The sequence below is a fragment of the Xiphias gladius genome, chromosome 13 (assembly GCF_016859285.1).
Source record: "Xiphias gladius isolate SHS-SW01 ecotype Sanya breed wild chromosome 13, ASM1685928v1, whole genome shotgun sequence".
In the NCBI taxonomy this organism is placed as follows: Eukaryota; Metazoa; Chordata; class Actinopteri; order Istiophoriformes; family Xiphiidae; genus Xiphias; species Xiphias gladius.
In genome coordinates this window covers 4,420,821-4,443,700 of record NC_053412.1, presented here as the reverse complement: position 1 = coordinate 4,443,700, position 22,880 = coordinate 4,420,821, and the positions used below count along the sequence as shown (strand labels likewise).

The window sequence follows — 22,880 nt, the reverse complement described above, 5'->3', positions numbered from 1 at the left end:
TTTACCCACCATCCATGAATGTAAAACAACCCCTGATAAATCGTCCATTGTGACGGGAACATGATTACATGAATCCACGGCTGTGGGCCATTCAGCGGGCAGACGGAGCGCCATGTCACCTCTAAGAGGGTTTTGAATAAATGTCCCCGTCTCTACCAAGGCCCACTTCCTTAATCAGGGTGTCAGATGGTGATGATTAGCTTCCTGCTTGTGCTCCTCAGTTGCCGAGTCGTCCGCATAACTCATACACTGTTAATAATCTGCCTAGGGAGATAATACCCTTCTTTACTTTCAGCTAATCCAGCCTTAATCTGAGCCACATTGTTACTTTTTTTATATCAAATTTCATTTTATTATGACAAGTGCTTTCATGGAATCAGGCAGTGCTTCATATTCAAGGAGAAGGGGATGCAAGGTGAATTGTATCTAAATCCCTCAACTAGGTTAAATAATACAGGCAGCTGGTGTCCCAAAGAGAACTGGACACTGATGGGGGGCCGTTGTTTCTCTTCTGACTTAGGCCACAGCTTGGGAGCTGGGGGATTAAAGCAGCATCATTTCATTCCGTCTCCATATCCAAAACCTGGATTAGTAACAGGGAGAGAGATTAGAATTTGTTATCATACTTCATGCGCAGGCATCTGTTAAGGGCAATGGTCCCTGAAAAGAAACATATTTGTGCTATTAAGCAAATGCTGGATGCGGAGCCTGTGTGTCTTCGGTGCGTCGCCTCTCACTTTGATAGAGGGATGTGGAGTAGGTCAGGAGAGCTGTGATCCCTCATTTTCTGAGTCAGTTGTATTCGGGCCTGTGTTGAGCCAAGACAGCCCTCGAAGATAATAGTGGGAAAAAAAAAAAAAAATGAAGATGTTCCAAACTGCTTTTTTTTTTTTTAAACTTTTTTTTCTCTCTACAGCCAGGAACCAATGAAATGCAAGATTTAAATAATTAGAAACCATTTCTGTGCTCTACATTGAGCGTGATACCCTCAGAAAGGAACTTTACACCAGTCCTCATTTACTAAATGCTCGGTTCACGAACAGTATCCCTCAATGAGGATTTGGGTAAAGCTCTGTATCTGCTCCAGTTTACTATTTCAGTTTTAATTAACGCAACAAGTATCTGGTGTCTTCCAGTGACATTCAAACTCGTTAACTCTCTCTAATTCTCAAGCTAAATGAAATTATTTAATACTCAATGCATAATTTGGAACTTACATGGGCGTGCAGTTTTAAGCTCTTTTCAGAAGCAAGGCTGTTTGTTTACATAGTAAAACCCATTTACTTATTTTTTTCTTGTGGAGTACCTGCATATGAAACATCATTGTCTTTAGACATGGTATCGAATAACTGCGTGCATTTTTCAGTAGCATTTATCTTCATGCTCAAATACACTTCAGGGAACAGAGTATGCATCATGGTACTTTGAGACAAAGGAACGATGGGAGTTAACCTTGAGGTATTGATTTTCTGCCATCATGTACATTTACTATATATCCATGGCTATGTGCTTATTTCTCTCTTTGTCTCCCCCCTTTTTTTTTCCTTCCTGTGCAGAGATACTGAATGGGGGTGTTTATGTTGACCAGAACAAATTCCTGTGCCATGCGGACACCATCCACTGGCGTGACATTATCAAGAACCCCCAGGCTGAGCTGCTGGTGGTACCTTCCAACAACAGCAACCTCGGATGTGAGTACTGCATGTGGGTGAAAACCAGTGGAACCAGGAACTTTGGATGAAAATCTAATTTTTTTTAGGGTATCCTCTGGAAAATGTGAAGTACACGCAAATAAACACACACCCCCACCAGCACCAGTCATTCCCTGTGCCTTTTTTTTTTTTTTTTTTTCCATTCTGTACCCCTTGTGGTTATTTGGAAGCAAAATCACATAGTGTTAGATCAACATGTGAACCTTTTCCATTGTAGTGGGATGGTAGCGGCTCTGCAGCGAGGCCCATGGAGCTGCTGTCTGCTGTGCTCTTTTTAAATCTCAGTGAGTCTGACAGCTGGTTTGAAGCTGCCCACTTCCCCTGGTGCCCCCCCCCCTTCCCTCTTGGTCCCTGCAGTGCCTCAGCTCCCTCCGCTATGGCGTCACGACATAACAGGCATCGCTATCCGACGGACATTCTATGTCAGAAGAACTGGCTGTTAAAGACTCTATCTCAAACTTTTCTGCAAATTTTTGGATGAGCTTCTTGCCCATTTTTAAGGGAGAGACAATGAAAGCATAGAAGTTTCTTCGGGCACTCTGTATCAAAACATGCCAGGGTGAACAATAGGGACAGCGGAGGCGCCAAATAGCTAGCAGAGACACAGACAATGGCGGAAATGCTGAAAGTTTCTTTGATGAAAACGCAGATGATGATGATGATGACCTTTCTTTGCTTACAGACTGAGCCAAACAAAATCTGCATAGTGTTGACTCGCAACATCAGCATGTAACATAGGCATCATGCAAAGCTGGTAACCCTAAAATAAAGGTTTGAGAAGACACTTTAAAGTGCAGCATGTGTAAAACATTGCTATTTTGTTGATTAGACGGCACTGATGGAGGAGGAGGAGGATGCAAAGCAACAAAGAACACAGGAGGTGGGCCAAAAAATGACAAGAGAGCGAGTGGGAGTTGAGGTTGCCAAATCAGGCCCCTTTGCCAAGCTGTAGTTAGTATTTAACATTAACCACCCCACTGTGGGAGTGGTTGAAGGGGCATGGTGACAATCTGCTGCTCTTTTCCACTTACTCTGTAATTAACCCATAGTCAATTAAGACTTGATGACGGGCCAAGGGCACATGAAGGCTGTGAGTGCTTTGTCAGGTCCCACTTTGCTTGTGCGAACGCTTGACGGAGGGGAGTAGAGGCCTGTCTTTCATGCTTATGTTCACTTCGGGCCACGAGTCGCCACAATGACTCTGGGTCTATTGTTGGACGAGCCGAGGAGATTCGACAGATCTGTCACTGTCACTAGTCGGGGAAGTTTTAAGGACTTGCGTGAGTGGACGATTAGGCATGTGGTGTGTGTGACCATGGGGGGGGGGGGGGGTTCAATGTTTGTCTGTGTCAAAACTACATCTGAAGTTTGCTGAGGAGTTGCCTGATGCACAGTGCCTCCGTGTGTATGTGCGTGTGTTCTGCAGGCAGGCGCTGTCATCGCTCGTGTAATGGACGCTGCTGGGGCAATCAGGAAGACCAGTGCCAGACCTGTGAGTATGAACACGCACGCACGTGCACACCTGGAGTTACGCTGGGAGGCCACATGTATGTGACTGATAGGACAGTACGGGTACTGACTTCAAGGAATAGTTCAACATTTTGGCTAGAACAGAAAATTGGCATTTTTATGTTGTGTTCGATTGAACGGTTAAGAATCAACATGTTTATTAGTGAGCTTGATAGGTGCTGGTATGCGATTTTCTTTCTTGTTTTTGTTTTTTTAACTTTGGTAGGCATTTTTATACATTTTGGAGAAAGCCAGGAGAGCCATCTCCCTCATCCTTCAGTCTTTATGCTAAGCTAGGCTAACTGCATCCCTACTCAAGCTCTGTATTTGAACACACGAACCCAAGCCTGACATATTCTAAGTCCCTTTAAAAAAAAAGAGAGAGAGAGAGAGAGAGAGAGAGAATAACTGTATTTCACAAAATGTTAAACTATTTCTTTAACCCCCTAAATATTTAACATAACCTGACATTGAGTGGAGAACCGTCTGAAACTGGATTTAGATTATAGTGAAGATCATCACTGAAATCCATGCTAATGAAATTCTGTAAAATCTGTTGTTAGTGTAAGGCAGAGTGACCCACTGTATTTACTGAATGGTGAGAGAAAATTGAGGATACTGTACAGATTGCTTTAAAATAATCTGTAATCTGCTATAATCTGTTTTGACATAGATTTATAATTTTTTTTGCCGTGAGAGCACTTGGGTTCGCATCTGTTTTTTACCTTTTTCTTTGATTGAAGAGAGAGACCAAAATCAAGGCCAAGCGAAAGAAAAAGTTAAAAGATAAAAGGAAATTACGTTCCCTCATTGTATTACAGTATTTTATGAAACTGTGATAAGAGGAGAACTCAATGAACGACATAATTTAAAACAAAAGGGATGAAATTAAAATAAGATAATATTTATCAAACGCTGCTGATACCAGCAGTACCACACAATTGTTAATCAAATCAGAAAAAACAGAAAGACAACGGAGGAAGGAGGGTAACTAGAGAAATGTTAGTTCTCTGAATAATTATAGGATATTCCACTCATCTTGTACGGACTGAGAGATGGACCGGCCTGTTTTTTCTCAGACCAACACAAACTCACAGATGATAGAGCCTTGTTGTTTTTTTTCTCTGCTGCATCGTTATGTTCCCAACACAGCAGATAGTGAACACAGACAGTTTTTTAATGCCTCAGCTTCAAGCTCCTGCTGACTCGCTGGCTGATATATCTCCTACCGTCCCAATCATGTGTGGGAGGCTCTTCTTTAGAACAAGTACTGGAGCTACTTTGATGCAATAGGTACGCGCCACATCCAAGTATCAGTAGTGTACTAATAATAATGACTGATACAGCTTCCTTTAAAGTACTTTAGCAATAAAATGCAGGATAAAAAAAATTCGGGAGAAGCAGTAAATGGTTCCCCTGGTTACCACAAGAGTTGGCATAGCAACGAATAAAGCCAGGCTTTCTGGGAATTATCAGCACAGTTGGAAGGTGTATTTGGCCAATCAGTCTGTTTGGCTGAAAACACCCATTGTATATACGCAGATATGGTGAGTCAGTGGGATCTGGTGCGACGGAACTTTTTTTTTTGTGCAAACTTCATTTATCTTGGGGAAACCGACTTAGCTCACTGCAGTAACATCCCACTTCGTACCTGGGAGCTGCCAAGCGCGACCGCAGTTTTTAGCCGCTAGTCACTGAGCCGAGGGCGGAGCAGTTGGTGGATGCGAGGCTCGTTCAAGGGCACCTCCAGAGCAGTTGCAGAGAGAGGAGAAAGTGCTCCATGATTTTAAAGTCAGTCTGGCAATGCAATCCAGTGATCTAGTGGTCTGAAACCCACTTGTCTGGCCTTTAGGCTACTGAAGCCTCTAATTTCTTTCTACCTCCATTCCAGAGCAGACAGTGTTTCTGTGCAGCTATGACATGAGAGGAAGGTTGAGGGTGGTGGTATTGTCTCCTTTTATGAGTATGAATGTGTGTGTCAGACCTTTAAAATTCAGTCTTTTCACTCCCTGGACAGTGACAAAGACGGTGTGTGCAGAGCAGTGTGACGGTCGATGCTTCGGGCCTTACGTCAGCGACTGCTGCCATCGCGAATGTGCCGGCGGCTGCTCGGGCCCCAAGGACACGGACTGCTTTGTACGTCAGATTGCACACAAACACACGCACTTTCTCCCTTTCCTTTCCTTCATTTCCACCTTCCACACATGTCCAAAGAAAAGGCAGTCATAAATTTCTACCCGCACCCCCCTCACCGTCCTCCATGCTGTGTGTCCACGTCTTTGGTGCAACATCTGTTTGTCACCCCCCCGCCCAAAAATGATCCACTTTGTTTACCGGCTGATAAATTGTTTGTCATTTTACAGGGCTGTAAAAGTCTGCCGCAGTGGTGCTCTTTGAAGAACAAATTGGTGATTCAGTGTTCCAATTAATATCCCTTTTATCACCTCAAGTACTTCCTGTTTCGCGAACGTGTGCACGACACACACGCGCGCGCACAAACAGAGATTATATTGTAGTTGTAATTCATAGAAAGGTTCATCCAATTCAATTACTGCCGTTTCAGCCTGTAGCCACAGACGACAAAACACTTAAGAGGATTATGAGAAAACATTTCACCATTTACATCGTGGCTGTGGATCAATGGCTCCACTTTTTCTTCCATTTGGCGTTCAAAATGGCTGCACGTTCCACGTATCGTGATCCGACATAAAAATGAAGTGCTGCCGTAATTTCACTCACAGTGACTTATGTTTGAAAATCACGACTCTCCTCTCGCCTCATCTCACTATGTTTTACGCCACACGCCTCCGCGGGGGGTCCGACTGGTGTCCGCTGCCCTCAGCCGACTGTGGTTATGTGTTTTCTCCAGGCCTGCACCAATTTCAACGACAGCGGAGCCTGTGTGACCCAGTGCCCTCAGCCGTTCGTGTACAACCCCACGTCTTTTCAGTTAGAGCACAACCCCAGAGCCAAGTACACTTATGGAGCCTTTTGCGTCAAGAAATGCCCACGTAAGTCTGCAAATAGATACAGATACTGTAATATTACACTGCAATAACATAGATGCTCATAATGATGTTCGTAATTAAGTTTTATAGTCTGTGCAGTGGTGTCCACTGAAGAAGCATTTATCCTCTATCTATCCTGGAATGAGACCCCAGATGATTATTTCAAGTCAAGATAAATGACTCAAACATAAATTAATTGTGTATCTCAATCAACTAGTTGCTGCACCATCTGTTTCAGCTTCTGGCAGCTAAAAAGAAAGCAAATCTTGGTTCTTTCTTTCACAGTTATGGAGTCAGAGTGCAGCAGAATGCGAGTATGCATTAAAAGTCAAGCTACATCAACAGATTGCATTTTCAAGTTCCACTGATCATCAAATGAGCATACACCAGTCGCACTTTTCCACTGCCATTACCAAGTACTAATTTGATCCATTACTTTTCCTGAGCAATATAGACCTAGACAATTAGTTCTGATCATTATACAAACGTGATTAAAATACAATCAATTTCTCTCCATTAGAGGGGTCCTCCTAAGAAACGCTTTGATTATTATGGTTTTAAAGGATAAAATCTACTGTAGTCATCAGAAAAAAAAAGGTACCACTTATCATCACAGCATCTCTGCTGTGAAACAGTTCGGCGAAAGACTAAACATACACTAACATTCTCGCTTGGTTTTTCGCAGATAACTTTGTGGTGGACCACAGCTCCTGCGTAAGAGCTTGTCCCAGCAACAAGATGGAAGTGGAGGAGAACCGCATCAAAATGTGCATCCCCTGCACAGACATCTGTCCTAAAGGTGTAAACCGAGCGATGCCCTCAAGAATGCCACTCATGAATTTGCCCTATGCAGAATAAACATGTGGAGCAAGAATTATGACATAGCAGGCTTAGTCATGATTCTAGTTTGACATCTCAGAGAGAAAATTTGATGCCACAGGTCTGATTGTGAATTCTGCACCTTAACAGTTTATGATTACATTGATTGGTCATATCTTGGACACTAGAGGACACTGTTATTGTTTATCTTGATATCCAGATCAACATTAGGCAACAGAAAGCCACGTTAATTTTTAGCCAATTTGATTTCCCTTCATTCCATAAAAACCACCATAAAACATACCAAACCAAGTGAGGATCTAAGAAAATCCCTGAGGGCATTGAATTGAGAAAGAGTGTGTTTTGATTGAAGCCATTTTTAAGAAGTCTCAGGTGCTATTTCTTCTTTTTAAGCTACATAGTCTGTAAGGTCACCTACAAATCCTTTTGCAGCTGTATCTATCTCATCTAGACTTATCAACATATTCCGTTACTCCTTCTCAGGGATGTAGCTGGGTTGCTAAAATGTGACACATTGAGTGTCTTTTAACTTCCATCACCAGTCCAATTTTGATGAAACTAGGAATGATGATGTATTTTATTGCCCTTTGGCCCCGGGAGTGTCTGCATCATTCACAAGTGGTGACTGCTGCCTTGTGAGACTGTCACATTTGCCTTAGAGAGACGTACACAGACAACAGACAGATTTTCACACAAATGCCTGACACATTGCGTGCAATGTCTGTCGGATATTAAATAGAGAGGAAAGTGCAGTGCAGGACATGCAAAGGCCAGTAACACATGGCCGTTGTTCAGTGTATAATGTGGAAGTTATATCCAGCGAGATGAAGATCAGGTTTTATACGGATACTTCACCCATTCCCCCACCTTCTGGCCCACTGCATTGCATTTACTGTATGTACAAGAGCTCATGCAGTTGAGCCATTTTAATCTAATAGTTCTATGCTAACGGTGATGATACTGGATCAACCGTAGCCCACAGGAATAACTTTAAAAGCTTTATAGCAAAAGTAATTTATTTTTTTAACAGAGCCAGGTAAGGCTGATACTGATTCTAACGTACCCCCCCAAAATATCAGCATCCTCTTCAATTTAAGGGTAATGCCGTGCAATACCCACCTTTGTAATAACATCCTCATTCTCATCTTGTCTCCCCTTTTGGCATTACTGCTGTGCGCATCCAGAGGTATACTCACTACATCCCGGAGGATAAATATGACAAATGGGCCATAAACGGAGGTCACGTGTTTGATCCCCACAACAGTCAGCACGTTCAGAAAATGAGAAACTGCTCTTACCTGCTCAGTAATTAAAAGTAATTTTGCACAAGATCATCAGCTCAAAGCCTAAAATGTCTAATTTGAAATTAAACAGCATTACTTCAGTTCAGTCCAGAGGTTAAGCCCCTTCATCATATTGTTCTCAGAAAGGTAACTGATTTGCCCTTTCTCTTTGGGGGGAAGACAATAGTGTTTTCCTTGAGGCTCCATGTATGGGCTGTGGAATCCCTTGATTGGTTAATCTCTTGATTACATCGTCACGCAGCAGGGAGGGGTTAATGAGGGATAGCTCAAGGAACTATGGGAAATGATAACAAATTAACATTTCAGAAATGGAATTGGCTGGTATAAATCACTATCAAAAACTGGTTACACCACTTAATGCCAACCTTATTCATCTTCCCCTCCGCCCCTGTCAGAAATACTTGGCTCACAGTAGACTGCGAGTGTAATTAATGCAGACGTAATGAATTCATTATATGGAGGAATTGGCTGTGGATTGGCCCATGCTTTCATCAAAAGAATTCCAATCCATGGAAAGAGGCAACGGCCTTGCCCATGCACCAAAAGCAGGGTTATATTTTCATAGAATTTCAAAAGTATAAAGAATTAAAGTAAATAGCTCATAGTAGTTTCTCAAGATGAGGTCTCTGCTGTACATGACACTTTGAATCCATGTTAGGCAATTTGTCCAAAACCGAAGAAACAAATATGTTGCTTATTTCTTGAATAATGTATAATTGTTTGTGTTTGCTTTCTTTTCATCAGTGTGTGATGGCATAGGGACGGGCAGCCTGCAGACAGCTCAAACAGTGGACGCCAGCAATATTGACAAATTTGTCAACTGCACCAAAATCAACGGCAACCTCATCTTCCTCATTACTGGCATTAAAGGGTAAGTGACAGCTCGAAACCTTGCACACATGTCAATTTGTAGCAATTGCACCTCGAAAGATAGTTACTGGAATAAAACATTCAGTCCTCTTCTAATGCACACACAGCCCCGGCAGATGGATACAAGCGTGCGTGTTTTGGGCATCGCTGGTCTGGCTGAAATGTAGCCGTTAGGAAGTGAAAACATTTAGGAAAAAATAATTCGCACCAGGATTCTTGCACACATCTAATCCAAGGGAATACTACTGCGTTGAAAACAGTAGCGTGAAACTAAATGAGGTAGCCATGTCAACAAAGAGTTCTCCATTCGTATCTCACTGTGTCAGAGAAAATCTGCCTTGGGAAGGTTAATGTGGTCCATTCAATCACAAGCCACCGTCAAAGTTCCTTGAAGCTGTGATGTTAGAATGATATGTAAATATGAATGTCACACAGCACAGTAGAGGAAAGGAAAGGAAGAAAAAACATATTCTCTTGATGTTGCCTTCAGGTTCACACTCACTATTACATATATAAGGTCACAGTACAGCCGTATATGAATATTGTAATGAAGATATTAATCACTTTTATGTGCGTCTGCTCTGTAATAATTCAGGGACATGTATCATGGTATCGGACCTTTGGACCCTGAGCGCCTCAACGTGTTCCGCACTGTGAAAGAGATCACAGGTGAGACTGCCTCACTGGAGTCACCTTGTAAAAACTGACTGAACAAAAAACATTATAATGTGGTGTGTGTGCGTGTGTGTGTGTCTATGCGTGTGTGTGTGTGTGTGTGCGTGTGTGTGTGCGTGTGTGACTGTTTGTATGTTTGTGTGTCTGTGTGTGTTAGAATTCATTGACCTCTGAGGTAGGAAAAGAAAACTTTAAGTGGAAAGTGGAAAGCTGACGGGGAACTCTAAAAGGTGGTCCGGTGGATATCTTGTTATTGTGGGTGTGTGTGTATGCCTGATACGTGCTTACAGTATATACAGCAGTGTGTGTGTGTGTGTGTGTGTGTGTGTGTGTGTGTGTGTGTGTGTGTGTGTGTGTGTGTGTGTGTGTGTGTGTGCGCACGCTTGTGAGTGTATTCATTCATCAGCTATTAGAGGCCTTAAGAGATGAGCAATGCCTCGTATACAAACCCTTTTGTCATATTAAACTGCGACTTGCAGTTGAGCCAAACATCTAATGGAGTGAAACTGCATTTTCATAATGAAAACCCAAGCAATAAGAAAGAGCAATGGCCATTCTATACCAGCAATTTCCTGCTCTATCCATTTAATGTCATTTCCACAGACGCTGATTTGATATAATCCGTCATTAAAGGCAAGTGCAACCGGACAAATTGTGCATAATATTAAATCCATTCTTTTTTAATTAACGTATATTGTCTTCTCCGAGCACTTTTCCTACTAAGAATGGGTTCTTGCTTGAAGTTCAGAGGCGGTGCAACTCCACGACAAAAAACTTGCAGTGCTTTTTTAAAAAATGTGGATGTAGGCAACAGAAGGATTTTTTTTTTTTTTTTTCATTTCATGGCTCATGATTCTTACTTCATCAAATACTCCCTAGACTCCTCATGTTCCCTTTTTTCTGTTTTCAACATTTCTTACTGACAAAATAGACATATCATTTCTGGTAATTATCCATGCACTGAAAAAATAAAGAATACTTAATGAAGTTTTGTTAATTAGCACAATCTTCAACCGGTTTGCCTGATGTGTCTTTAGGTTACCTCAACATCCAGTCTTGGCCTGAGAATATGACAGATCTGAGTGTTTTTTCCAGCCTGGCAACCATCGGAGGCAGATCTCTTTACAGGTACGTGTGAAGGGAGGCAGACATGCTATTTTAGACGAAGACTTGACGCTGTTCAAGACTTTCTTCTGATAACTTTCTGGTGTGGCTCAAAAGTGGATCAATCAAAAATTACCGTACTACCTGCATACGTGCACGTGGAAAAAAAACGATTGTACACGGTTCAGTTTTAGGTTGACCTCCTGGGTGCGTGTAGGTAAGGAGTTGATGACTGTACTGATTACTGAACGGTAGCACCCCTTTCTGCTCATTAGTAACGGTTATATTCGACATCACTTTTTACATCTGTGAATTTAAATTGCATTACACGCAATTCCATTCTACGTGTATGCGGATGACATGCTCTTATTATAAGCTGACTTTGTTCAGAAAGATCCTTGTCTCTCTGTCTTTCGTGACGTTTGCCTGTGCTAGGATGTTAACCATTGGAGCTAATGAGCCGCCGGCCCGTGTTGCTGTCACGCAGCTTGGGTTAGCCCTGTTTTGATAGCAGGTCCTGTGTTTGCATACAAAGGGGCAGATCCGAGGGATAGTGCTGGCAGTGTCGAAGGGGATCCCGACTTGTCTCTAAAAGCCAGCGATGAACTTGTAGCTCAGCAGGTTTTCATTCAGAGCTGGAGCAAGATCCCTCATCATTTGCCTCATCTTCGTTTTGTCTATGTTATGTTTCTCGTCTTTCTCCTCATCTTTTCCCTTTTATTGTTAACTCTCTTTGTCTGCTTCTCCGCGCCTCCTCTTGTTTTCCTTCTGTCCCGCCTTCATCTTTCCTCTTCCTCCCCTTTATTCACCCACACTAATGTATGTCCTATTTTTCTGTATTTCTCACCTCATGATTTTTCCCATTTTCTCTTTCTAACTCTATACCTCTCACCTTATATTTTTATCCGTTCCTCTGTCCTTTCCCTTTTTTTGCCTTTTAGATCCTCACTCATTCTTTTCTCCCTTTTGTTTTCCAGCATTTTCTTTCTTTCTTGTTCAAATTTCTTCCCAATCTTCCCCAAATGGTTTTTTTAAAATCCTTAATTCCTCTGTGATTTCCTCCCTCCTCTTTATCTTTATCTCTACTTGTTTCTTTTTCTCCTGATTTCATTCTTTGTTTCTCTTTCCCGCTCTCTTCTCCTGCAGTGGAAGTGGTATTTCTCTGCTGATCCTAAAGCAGCGTTGGATCTCCTCCCTCCAGTTCCAGTCGTTGGATGAGATCAGCGCCGGTAACGTCTACATCTTCAACAACAGCCGCCTGTGTTTCTACAACACCGTCAACTGGACGTCACTCTTCAGGACGCCAAGCCAGAAAGTCCTCATCCGCAACAACCGAGATCCAAAGGAATGCAGTGAGTAGTGGTGGTGGGATGGGGATAAGTTTCATCCCGAACTTTTTCAGGGCAGAATCAGAGTTTAAACAATATTGCAACATCTTTCTGAGATTTTCATTCTATTTTTTAGGTGAAACCCTTTAATTCAGGGTGCTTAAATTTCTGATGTCAAAGTGATTTAGGGCTGAGCACCTCTTATTTAACTGCAACATTTCACTGGAGTAATACGCTATTGCTGTCTGCAAAAGATAAATAAATAACTGAATCAAAACACAAAATCCACAGAAGCTGGGCTGCAGAACAGGATAATGTCCCATTCCCACTCATTTAAGCCACAAGTATTTGCCAAATTCGCCCAAATTAGTTAAATTCAAACACACTAAAAATCTTGTTGGCAACGGAAAACCTTGATTCAGTGACAGCCAAGCAAATTCACCACTAAGCACAAGATATACGTTCAAGTAGGGCACAGTTTGCTGAAAACACATACTGTAACTTAACCCTGGGCTTAAGCCGAGCTCGCACTGTTAGTTTTACAGGTATGAAGTTGCCTTGTACAATGAAAAAAAATTGTGCTACCAGCCATGTTCAAACAAAGTGTGTCATTGTTTTCAATTCGGGAATGTTAGAATAAGATTTTGACGGAGATGCAGATATCGGCATGTTGACACACCTGCGAATCATGCAGGGAAATTCCTTAACTGCCAGAGGAAACTCTTACACACTCACACACACATACAGTCATTTATCTTAATACACATCCAGTGGTAACCAAACACCTATCAAGTCCCCCTGTCCTCTTATTTTCTCTCACATTAGCCCTCTAATGAATTCCAGACTTAGATTCCCTGCATATCTGTGCAAATCCAGATCCACCCTAGGCATACACACTAACACGCCTGTTTCCAAGGCGACAGTAACACAGGTGTCTCTCGCTCCTTGGCCGTGAAAGCCCTTATTCAGCTTCCTGTGAGGAAAGTGCTTAATGCGTCATGCACAGCGGTGGATTAAGCACACTGCTACTGCTAGCCACGGGGAAGTGGACACCTGATGGAACCATGAATACATGTGGTTTAGCTGCAGATGGTGGAAACTGACCACAAAAGGCCCTTCAGTGAGAGTGTGGAAATGTCTGACAGAGAGGGAGAGGTATAATAGGAAGTAAATAAAAACGTATATATTGGTCTGATTATTAATCAGTAGCCATGTTTTGATCTTATTTATATTTGTTACACTTTGACATCTTGTGCATGTGTGTTTCCCTGTGACAGAGATAAGTAGAAAACACACACATGGGCCAGAGTAGTTTTTCTTGGCCCTGCCAGGCTGCCGTTTATATCATTAGCCAGTTAATGAGTGCTGTGTGTGTGTGTGTTAGAGATCAATAGACGGGGCCTTACACAGGCCTCTTCATTAGGCTCAACCCCCTGTGTACCATTGACTGCTTAGCTGTTGACAAAAGGTTCGGCCCCCGGCGGGCAACACTCCCAGGGACGTGGGTGTCACTCACCGGATGGAGGACACGCCACGAGTCCAATGAACAGCATCGATTATTGTGGTTTGACTGTAAAAAAAACAGTCAAACCGCAGTCGGTCACAGTCGGCCTTTATTGGCGGAGGTGTGGGGAATACCAATGTTCCCTCACACAGCTGGGCAGCACTTGGCAAGACCAACGCACACCCTCAATCACAAATGTGCAGAAACAACCTGGGAGATGCACACATGCAAAGTCACCAACACCAACTTATCTCTAAGGCATGAATACACTATAGACACACATACACACTCCAATCTATAAATTAATTTGCTCTTAATAAACCATAAGTAGATATACTTCACTGTATTCCTGTATATTATTGGTTGATCCAGACAGATTTATATACTGTATCTTGTTTCCACTGTGCTTCAGTTGTGTGTGTCTCTGAGTGTATGTCTGCACCTGTAAAAGCCTTTTAGGCACGTGTGCTAATGTATTTGCTCCTTTATTTTTAATTTGGATTTATTTTCCCCCTTTCTCTCCACAGCTCAACAGCGAATGGTGTGTGACCGGATGTGTTCAGACGATGGCTGCTGGGGCCCGGGGCCAGACCAGTGTCTTTCCTGTCGATACTTCAGACGAGGCCGCACCTGCGTTGAGTCCTGCAACCTCTTTGACGGGTGAGTGGTCCGTTCACAGACACTTTTTTCAAATCGTTTTTTCTTCACTTTGACACATTCTGGAAAAAAGGTTTTTCAAGTGTCCAGTAGAATGTTTCAGCTGATCTGACACATATCTTTGAAACTCACCCAAAAAATGAATGTCAGATAATTATAGTTTCAGGAGACCGCGTTAATTCCCCCGCAAACAGCCATACATGACAAGCGGAGGAAATAAAATCAATTTAAGCAGCTTTGATGCATGAGAATGAAGTCAAAACATCCTCAGGGGCTCTGGAGGAGGAGAGTTTAATTGCCAATTGGCATGAATGTAATGAGATGAACCAATAAGGGATTTCACACTTTGAAGAGTTAACGTGAACAGTTAAAGGAACATTTGGCTGCCTTTTATATCAATTGTCCAGAATCAATTTGAATATATTGTTGAAGTCTTATATTTTGTTTCAAATTGCCCCTTTGGGCTGACAGACTTAAGTGTTTACTGATATGAACTGGGAAATGACTGACATTTGCGACAATGGCCCTTAGAGTGTCCTCACAGTCCACTGATATTCTGTTTTCACTGTGAATAATTAGATTCAGGTCATTGCTTTATGCTGCCAAGAGGCACATCAAAAAGATCACTGCCAACTCACCTGGGGAGAAACACTTCTTTGTAGATGTAGTTTTCCGCCTTTTGTGCTGCTGTTGAATGAGTGAGGAGATGCAGTGAATCACAACACTTGAAAGCATCCATCTAAAATAAGACCGGCAGCATCCGCCGCAAGACAAAGACAACTTTCTTGCAAGCAGTGATGTCAAGCAAGTATTTTCCCCGGGGGAAGCGGAGAGAGTGCGCGTTATGTGCGCGAGAGAGGGCGCATGAGAGCGAGCAACCCTCGGTCATGTTGACTTGTTGCTGGTCCTTCCCCGGCACCGCTTGTGCAGGGGAAGCTTTGAAGTTGCCGGGAAAAACAGCTCACAGCGAAGGCTTTGAAGACGACTGGCGAGGGAAAGGCGCATGGCAGGGAGCTGCTGAAGCACACTTGTCTCCTGCACTACAAATACAGTCAGTCACTGTGATGCATTATACTGTGAGTAACATTTGACAGGCCCACGTCTTGATTTGTGTCACTGACCTTACTGTAGAATCAAAATGTCTATAACCTAAAGATTTGCCTGGTGTAAGAAGTTGCCCCCTGCCAAGCACCAGTGCCTCAAAAATGCATCTGTGGCGGATGAAGGGTAGCTTTTTTGAGATCGAAACCCTGGATAACCTGTATTTCTTTCCCTTTTTGACTAACGCTATATGCTTTCTGAGTCGCTCAAACCAATGCGAAACTCGATTTGTACTTTTGTGTTTTTTGCGTGGATGGTTAACTACCTAAGTGCTAGTGGAACATTTGAACATTTATCATGTGCAGTGACAAACACTCCAGCTGGTGTTTGTGTGCTTGTAGTATAGAGAATAGACCCTATTTACAATATCAATGGGATCAAAACCAGACATAAAAAGAAGAGAGAAACAAGTAGTGTATTAAGAAGTGAGTCAGAAGGGGATTTAAATAAGATCCTTAAAGTGACCTGAAAGAGCCAAGTTTCAGCCTTCAGGACAGTATTAAGTTCATTCCGAGAATAAGCATGAAATCAACAGGCATTTTGTCCAGTGTGGGGATTTAACTTGACCACAGAATAAAACTGCAGAGACTGGGCTCCCATTTTATCATTAACATCAAGCCAGACAAATAAGGATTCTGAGCACAGGGGAAAGAATAAAGTCACGTAGATTTAGTAGCATCACGAGTCCTAAGTTATACTTATACAATATGCAATTGAAATGTATTAAGAACTTTGTGAATGAAAATATACATGTCTATCAGAAAGAGAGTACAAGCCTGTTCTTATACACTGGCTACAGTGTTTGGTGCAATAACTGTCACCAGTGATAAAACGGTGAACTTTATCTCAGGATTTAGGAGTGGATGCTGCTGCATGTCTAAGTATAACACCCTAATCTGGTATAGACAGAGAGAGACTGTTTCAGCAGTTTTGTTATTTAACAGACAGCAAAAAAAAACACAAAAAAAAAACAGACAATGCTTCAACACAGACAGCCAGGTTTCGTCTGTCACTTTTGTCAGTATAAATTTAAAAGCAGTCCTCTCTACAGTCCAGGTAAAATTTAATTTGGGCCTTTTGAATAACACTGCCTTGTAAAGTGTTTAAAACCTAGTTTGGACAACTACTGTCACTTTTGAACGTGATGGATATTTGTCCCTAACAGCATTTAAACTGAAGATGGTGCACTGTGAGAGTTTACCACCTATTTGTTTTCTATGGGACGCAAATGAATCGCCTCTAAAGGCACCGGGGGATAGAAGGCAGCAGGGGATTCGCCAGAAATGCAAAAAAAAGGGAGAAGTTAAAAGTCGAAAAACCCTCAAAATGTGACAGGCCAAAAAAACCAAACCAAATATCATTATTGCTCTTACTATGATTTCTTTATTATATGACCCTTGGCTCCAAGATTATATTATAGAGGAAATGATGTCGTGTAAATTGTTGCAGAAAATTGCTAACGAGAAAGCCGCTTGCTAGGCTTGCGAGCGATGAGCGTTGCGTTTCATGACAGTATGGTCTAATCTGCGTAGAGATACATTTAACAAATATACAGAAAGACACAACATCATTATTGTCGGCAATAAAAACCTAATGTGAATTACGGGCACTATATCCCTACTGTTCTGTACTGTTGATATATACAGAGAGTTCACACATCGGAAAGATTAGTTTAGTTCTACTGTAACCCTGTGTTCGCACATAAATGCACAGCTGGATATTTACAACCAAAGTGTTTAGTTTTCATAGTGCAGCTACTGTATGCAGCAGAGATTGTCTTAGTATCTGCCTTTGTTCTGACTTTATTGTACTGGACTGTATATCTGTAAAGAATTTAGCGTTAGCTTATTAAATATGTTTTCAGGTTGGTGATTTTAAACCTTAAGATTCCTCAGCTCGCCCCTTCTTATGTCTCCATTCTTAATTAGGTAAGGCACTAATTCCCTCTAGTTTAAACGTCTGTTGAATAAAACAAAGGAAGAGCAAGGGAGTGCGAGAGGGGAAAAGAAAACGTCTTAGATGAATACCACTGGGGTTGGGAGAGGAGGGAGAAAGCAGATTAGGCAGGCGTTGAAAGTGTTTGATTAAAAAAGTTGCTCTGGTGGGTTGGCCGTGCTCTGGTTTGCTGGAGGTTTAGAGGTCTGAATGGTGGCCACATTCCTGCTTAAATTCTTGCTAAAACAGGGCTAATCCCCCATCAGGCCATCCCCTGATGGGGCCTTGGTGCACACTTCCAGCCGTGAAGGGGGCCAATCAGGAGGAACGGCTTTGAAGGAATGGAAATGACCCTAGAGAGCACCACTGCCGAGGTCCTTGTCTCTCAGCCATTCTCCTCCATGTATATTTTTGTCTCATGCAACAAAGGAGGTCTCTCTGCACCGCCTGGGCCCTTTTCTAAAGGATTCCCCTGGACGGAGCTTCTTCCCCTGGAGAGAAATCTAATTTATTTTGGAACAAGGGAAAGAAAGACAAGGGAAAAATGTAAAGAGAGCAGCGGGAGCCTTTGAGTCCACCGAAAACATTATTAATAAAAGAACACTCTGTCATACTGTATGTCCGGATGTTTGAGACAAACTTCTGTGAGCACCACAAACCATTAGGACCATTAAAAAAAAATGTCCTGACATTACGGCTCAGCAAAAAGGGGAATCTGGGACTTCATCTTCATTTTTGTTGCCCTTTAATGTCATACAGTTGAACTCTGGAGTGTCAGAATGTCTCTTTTCTTTTTTGGAGCTTTTAGAACCGCTAACACCCACAGGAGATCGGAGATCAGAGGAGATCTCTGTGCCAGATCAGATAAAAACAGCTCACAAGAAGGAATCTGTTGGATCTTTATTTCACCCTAGTAGTAGTATCATATGCACAGACAGACAAAACACACACACACACACACACACACACACACAGGGTTACTCCCATTATCCCACCACGGTGAGAAAGGGGCTTGTTTGTAACTAGGTGAATCCTCTTCTGAGGGCGTCTGTCCTCTGCATCGGCTGATCGATCCCTCTGGTGTGAAAAGTTTTTCTGATCGGCGGCGTCTGTTATTGACAGCAGCCAGCCTCTGCTCGCCAGAGACTAGGCACTTCAAAAACGAAGATAATGCGCTGATTTGGACTCAAACAACAGAGAAATATATAGATCGGATGGATGTGGACACACACAAACACACACACACACACACACACATATATATATATACGTAGAAGGATTCAACAGTATGGCCCCGGGCTCTGTGCAGCTTCTGTTGATGTAACTGCAGTGTATAAACCCAATATTGAGCTCTCTTGTTTACCTCTACTCCTTTAGAAGTCTAAGTGGAAAAACACAACCATCGTGAGCTACATGCATCTCTCCAACCGGCTAAATAAAGGGTCTGTTGAACTCCTACCAGCTGCACAAACTGCAATGATATTATATGATAACAGGATGAAAAGCTAATTTCTTTGAATTGCCCTTTTTCTTTCTTTTCTCTTTGCTTGTCTCTCTTAACCTTTTTTCCTCACATCCTCGAACACTCCCTCTGTTCCTCCCCCTTCACCCTATCCAAAGCAAACTTGCACTGCCCTGCCCTCTCCCTGGCCCCTTTTGCCATCCTTTCTTTTTTCTCATTCCCTCCCACCAGCTCTCCTCTTTCTTCGTCCTGCCTGCACACATCCCCTGGTGATTTTCTATCATTTAAAAAGCTGTTCATTATTCATGGGCCTTCTCTGTTAGCGTATTGACCACACTAAGCCTTTAACTTGACGAAATAGTCTTGGGCAGCTCGGTGCCCTGCGTGCCCCTTTACCAGAGGGCACTCTAACAGTCAGTGCAAGCAGGAATCTTGGAGACGAGCATGAGTAAATGAAGGTTTAACGTTGCTTTCTTGATGCCGCATCACATATTAGTTTAAAATCAAAAGGCTCCCTATGTACATCATGTGCTCATGTGCACACAGCATACTTCAAAATCTTCCCCCAGCAGGCTCTCAATCAATATTTCAATGCTGGTACGCTCTCAAATCTATAATACATGCATTTTTCTATCTCGATTTCCCTATCTCTACCAGGGAAGTGCGTGAATTTGCCAATGGATCTGTGTGTCTGGAGTGTGATAGCCAATGTGAGAAAATGGAAGGGGACACCGTGACATGTCTTGGCCAGGTAAGACCCTCCGGAATTCACTTGAGACACCCTCAAACTCAACCTCCTTTTCATTTAACGATACTTTCTCTAGAGTTAGACTTTTCACTTTTAGATTAAAACCACTCCTCTCATTTTTCTATGTAAGATAGTCCCATATCTTCTACGTGCTAAAGTAGAGTTCCAACTTATTTTGTGGGAGCCTATCTGTTTTTTCAGAAGATATAAGTGCTGTGTTTGCAAAGGTGAATGGTAGGTTAATGGGAGGAATGATAAACTACTGTGGCTACTTTAGGAGGCATGCTTTTGGCAAGCACACACACACACACACACTCAAAACAGCAAAATGCGATTAGTTTCTGACCTTCCCATAAAGTCACTGTTAAGAGTCTCGGATGTGATCACACCACGACTCTCCAAAATGCTAGAATTTCCCTTTACTCATCTGCATACATTCGCGCAGCAAGTACAAACAAATCTGCTCAGGCAAGGCCGCGTGAGTCAGTTCATTGTTTGCATTGTAATGCTATACACCTGGGAGACGATCACACAGGTCGCTGGCTGCTTAAGGGGGTAGATAAGAAGAAAAGATACATTTCGATAACACAATGATACATTATATTATCCCTGAGGTTTGTCAAAATTGGGATTGGCTTTGCTTCGTTTTGAAGGCTAAGGCTGGCAATGTTTTGCATTTTTCTTGTTGTCAGCAAATTCCACAAAACAACCGAAACCAACCAAGCAAATTGAGAAAGCACTTGAAATTTGGGCTTTAACGACACATCTATCACATTTAGTATAAAAAGAGCTGCAAATAAGTAAAACCCCGGCAAATTAAAATGTACCTTCACCTTTTTGACTCCAAATATGCTGCAAAGAAATGAAAACAGGTCTCACAGAGTGAAAGAACAAAGGTACGACACAGTAGACGAGGGACACTAAAAACGGAAGAGTCAGTAATTATTGAGAGGCCAATGCTTGGAAATAGCTAATACTTTCAGTAAATAAAAAATTGTTACACTGGTTGGCATCTGGTTCTCATATTAGGATAAACCTGGGTACTGTAGTTTATTTTGAATTAAACCTATTTACACCGTCCTGGTGCCATAAATACTAACATTAGTGCACCAAATGTGTATTTATCCGCAGGTGAATATATAATATAAATCAAATGTTTATATACTCCTGTTGAAAATTATTTGTTACCTGTTTTTAAAGATTCATATCTTTAATAGGAGCTTTCGTTTGAATGCCACAGACAGGGAAGGGATGTCAAGAAGTACTGTTAGGCGGACTAGCACAACGCTAGTACATAGTGGAATTTAGTCGTTGTGTGAGTAACCTTTTCTGACTGTCCCCCGAGAGAGGGAATAAGAGATGGAGACAGAGAGAGAGAGAGAGAGAAAGAGAGAGTGTGCGCTTACTTTGAGATGCTGGTCGCATTTGAGCAGTAAATAACACCAGAGTCAATCATCCACGGCCTCGCACGGAAATGCACATGCATACGGCATACACAGGCATGCTTGGATGCATTCAGACACTGTATGCGACCACACTCGTGCACACACACACATGAATAGGCGCAAACTTGCAAAGTGAGAATAATGTTTATTGATGGCGTGTGTCTGAATATGTCAAACTGTGTGAGAAGCTGTCCATCAGGTCAGGGTGGTCGTCATTAGCAACAGCGAGCGGCCCCAAAGCTGCCAGCACCCAGAATGCAACTGCGCTCCTCGATAGCAGTCCTCGCACACACACAAACAGACACACACACACACACACACACACACACACACACATAAACACACCCTGCTTTGCATAACTGTAAAATTCACACTTTAGTCAGCACTGTGTCGCTTCAGACACGCACGGGCATAAACACACACATCGAGTACAATCAGTTTTTCTCTCACTACTTTCATACACATTTGCATCCACACACACAAACACACCTCTATCCATCTTACTTATTCATTATTCTGCCGCAGCTGAGCTCATGCTCAGTTACCACTTGTCATCTCCTCCATCACATTCAATGTGCTGTACTTTGACATGACCCGATTCCATATGCGTTCTGCCAGTTTTAACGGGGGTGCAGTGGAATACACTCTGGGCAGTTTTGCTCAACACATTATAAATCACTGCCTGGAATTCATGTGGGTTCTGCTAGCTACATTAGCCATGGCAGGAAGAGGGCAAATTGACATTATTTGCCAGGTTCAAATTCGATTGTCTTCAATTGTCCTTCTCCTCTCATGTATTTTTCTGTATCTCCATTCTTTCCTCTTGCTTTATCCCATTCCATTTTTCATTAACTTAATTTTTTCCTGCTCGTCCCCTTCACCTCTTCGCCCATCATTTTGTTCTGCATTTCTTTCTCCCTGTTCACTCGCCCCTTTCCCTCTCATTAATCCTTTTACTGTGCCCTCCGCCTCTCCCTTCTTTATCCTCCCCTTGTCCACCACCTGCTCCTGACCCATCCTCTCCCATCGCCCTCCTGCTTTGTCCGCTGTCCTCTCAGGGCCCGGACCAATGTGTAAAATGCCTCCACTTCAAAGACGGACCCAACTGCGTGGAGAAGTGCCCGGACGGGTTGCAGGGAGCTAACAGTTTTATCTTCAAATACGCCAAGGCCAACAATGAGTGTCATCCCTGCCATGCCAACTGCACCCAGGGGTAAGAGCAGAATGAGACGTAAAGATGTGTGTCTGTGTTCAAGAATTCATGCATTTCTTTTAAGTGTTTGCTCACCTTCGTACTCTCCTGAGTGGCCTCTGGCTTAGGTGCTTTTATGCCGTTCAAAAGCATTATGAAGACATCCTGCGTTGCACCTCGGTGGTCTACCTCCCAAGGAGCGAGAGAAAGAAAGAGAGCGGGAGAGAGGATGACTTAAACTTGCAGGCCTTAGATTTCCTGACCTATAGCTGGCTCCTGGGGGCCCTCTGGTCAGGGGCAGAATGCACTGACCCCTTAAGGCCATATGGAGTGCAGCTGAACTCCGTACTCCACGGATGAACTCTGAATTAAGGGATGGGCGAGAGAGACATTATGTGCGGTAGAGATATGAAGCAAGGCGGATGTGCACAGTGGGAAAGTGTAAGATAAGAAAGACAGAGAGGAAAGGTTGCAAATGAAGGAGTA

General features: G+C 42.7%; 1 protein-coding gene across 1 annotated transcript in view; it reads left to right on the top strand.

Annotated features, from left to right (window-relative positions):
- The window catches only part of LOC120798198 (receptor tyrosine-protein kinase erbB-4-like), a 230,354-nt gene that overhangs the window by 156,649 nt on the left and 50,825 nt on the right, over window positions 1–22,880 (top strand). Inside the window, exons 4-15 of the mRNA XM_040142305.1 lie at window positions 1,557–1,691; window positions 3,139–3,204; window positions 5,239–5,357; window positions 6,091–6,232; window positions 6,915–7,028; window positions 9,118–9,244; window positions 9,839–9,912; window positions 10,956–11,046; window positions 12,169–12,374; window positions 14,382–14,514; window positions 19,667–19,760; window positions 22,261–22,415. Of these exons, the coding sequence (XP_039998239.1) occupies window positions 1,557–1,691; window positions 3,139–3,204; window positions 5,239–5,357; window positions 6,091–6,232; window positions 6,915–7,028; window positions 9,118–9,244; window positions 9,839–9,912; window positions 10,956–11,046; window positions 12,169–12,374; window positions 14,382–14,514; window positions 19,667–19,760; window positions 22,261–22,415 (1,456 nt within the window). The remainder of the gene's footprint in view (window positions 1–1,556; window positions 1,692–3,138; window positions 3,205–5,238; window positions 5,358–6,090; window positions 6,233–6,914; window positions 7,029–9,117; window positions 9,245–9,838; window positions 9,913–10,955; window positions 11,047–12,168; window positions 12,375–14,381; window positions 14,515–19,666; window positions 19,761–22,260; window positions 22,416–22,880) is intronic.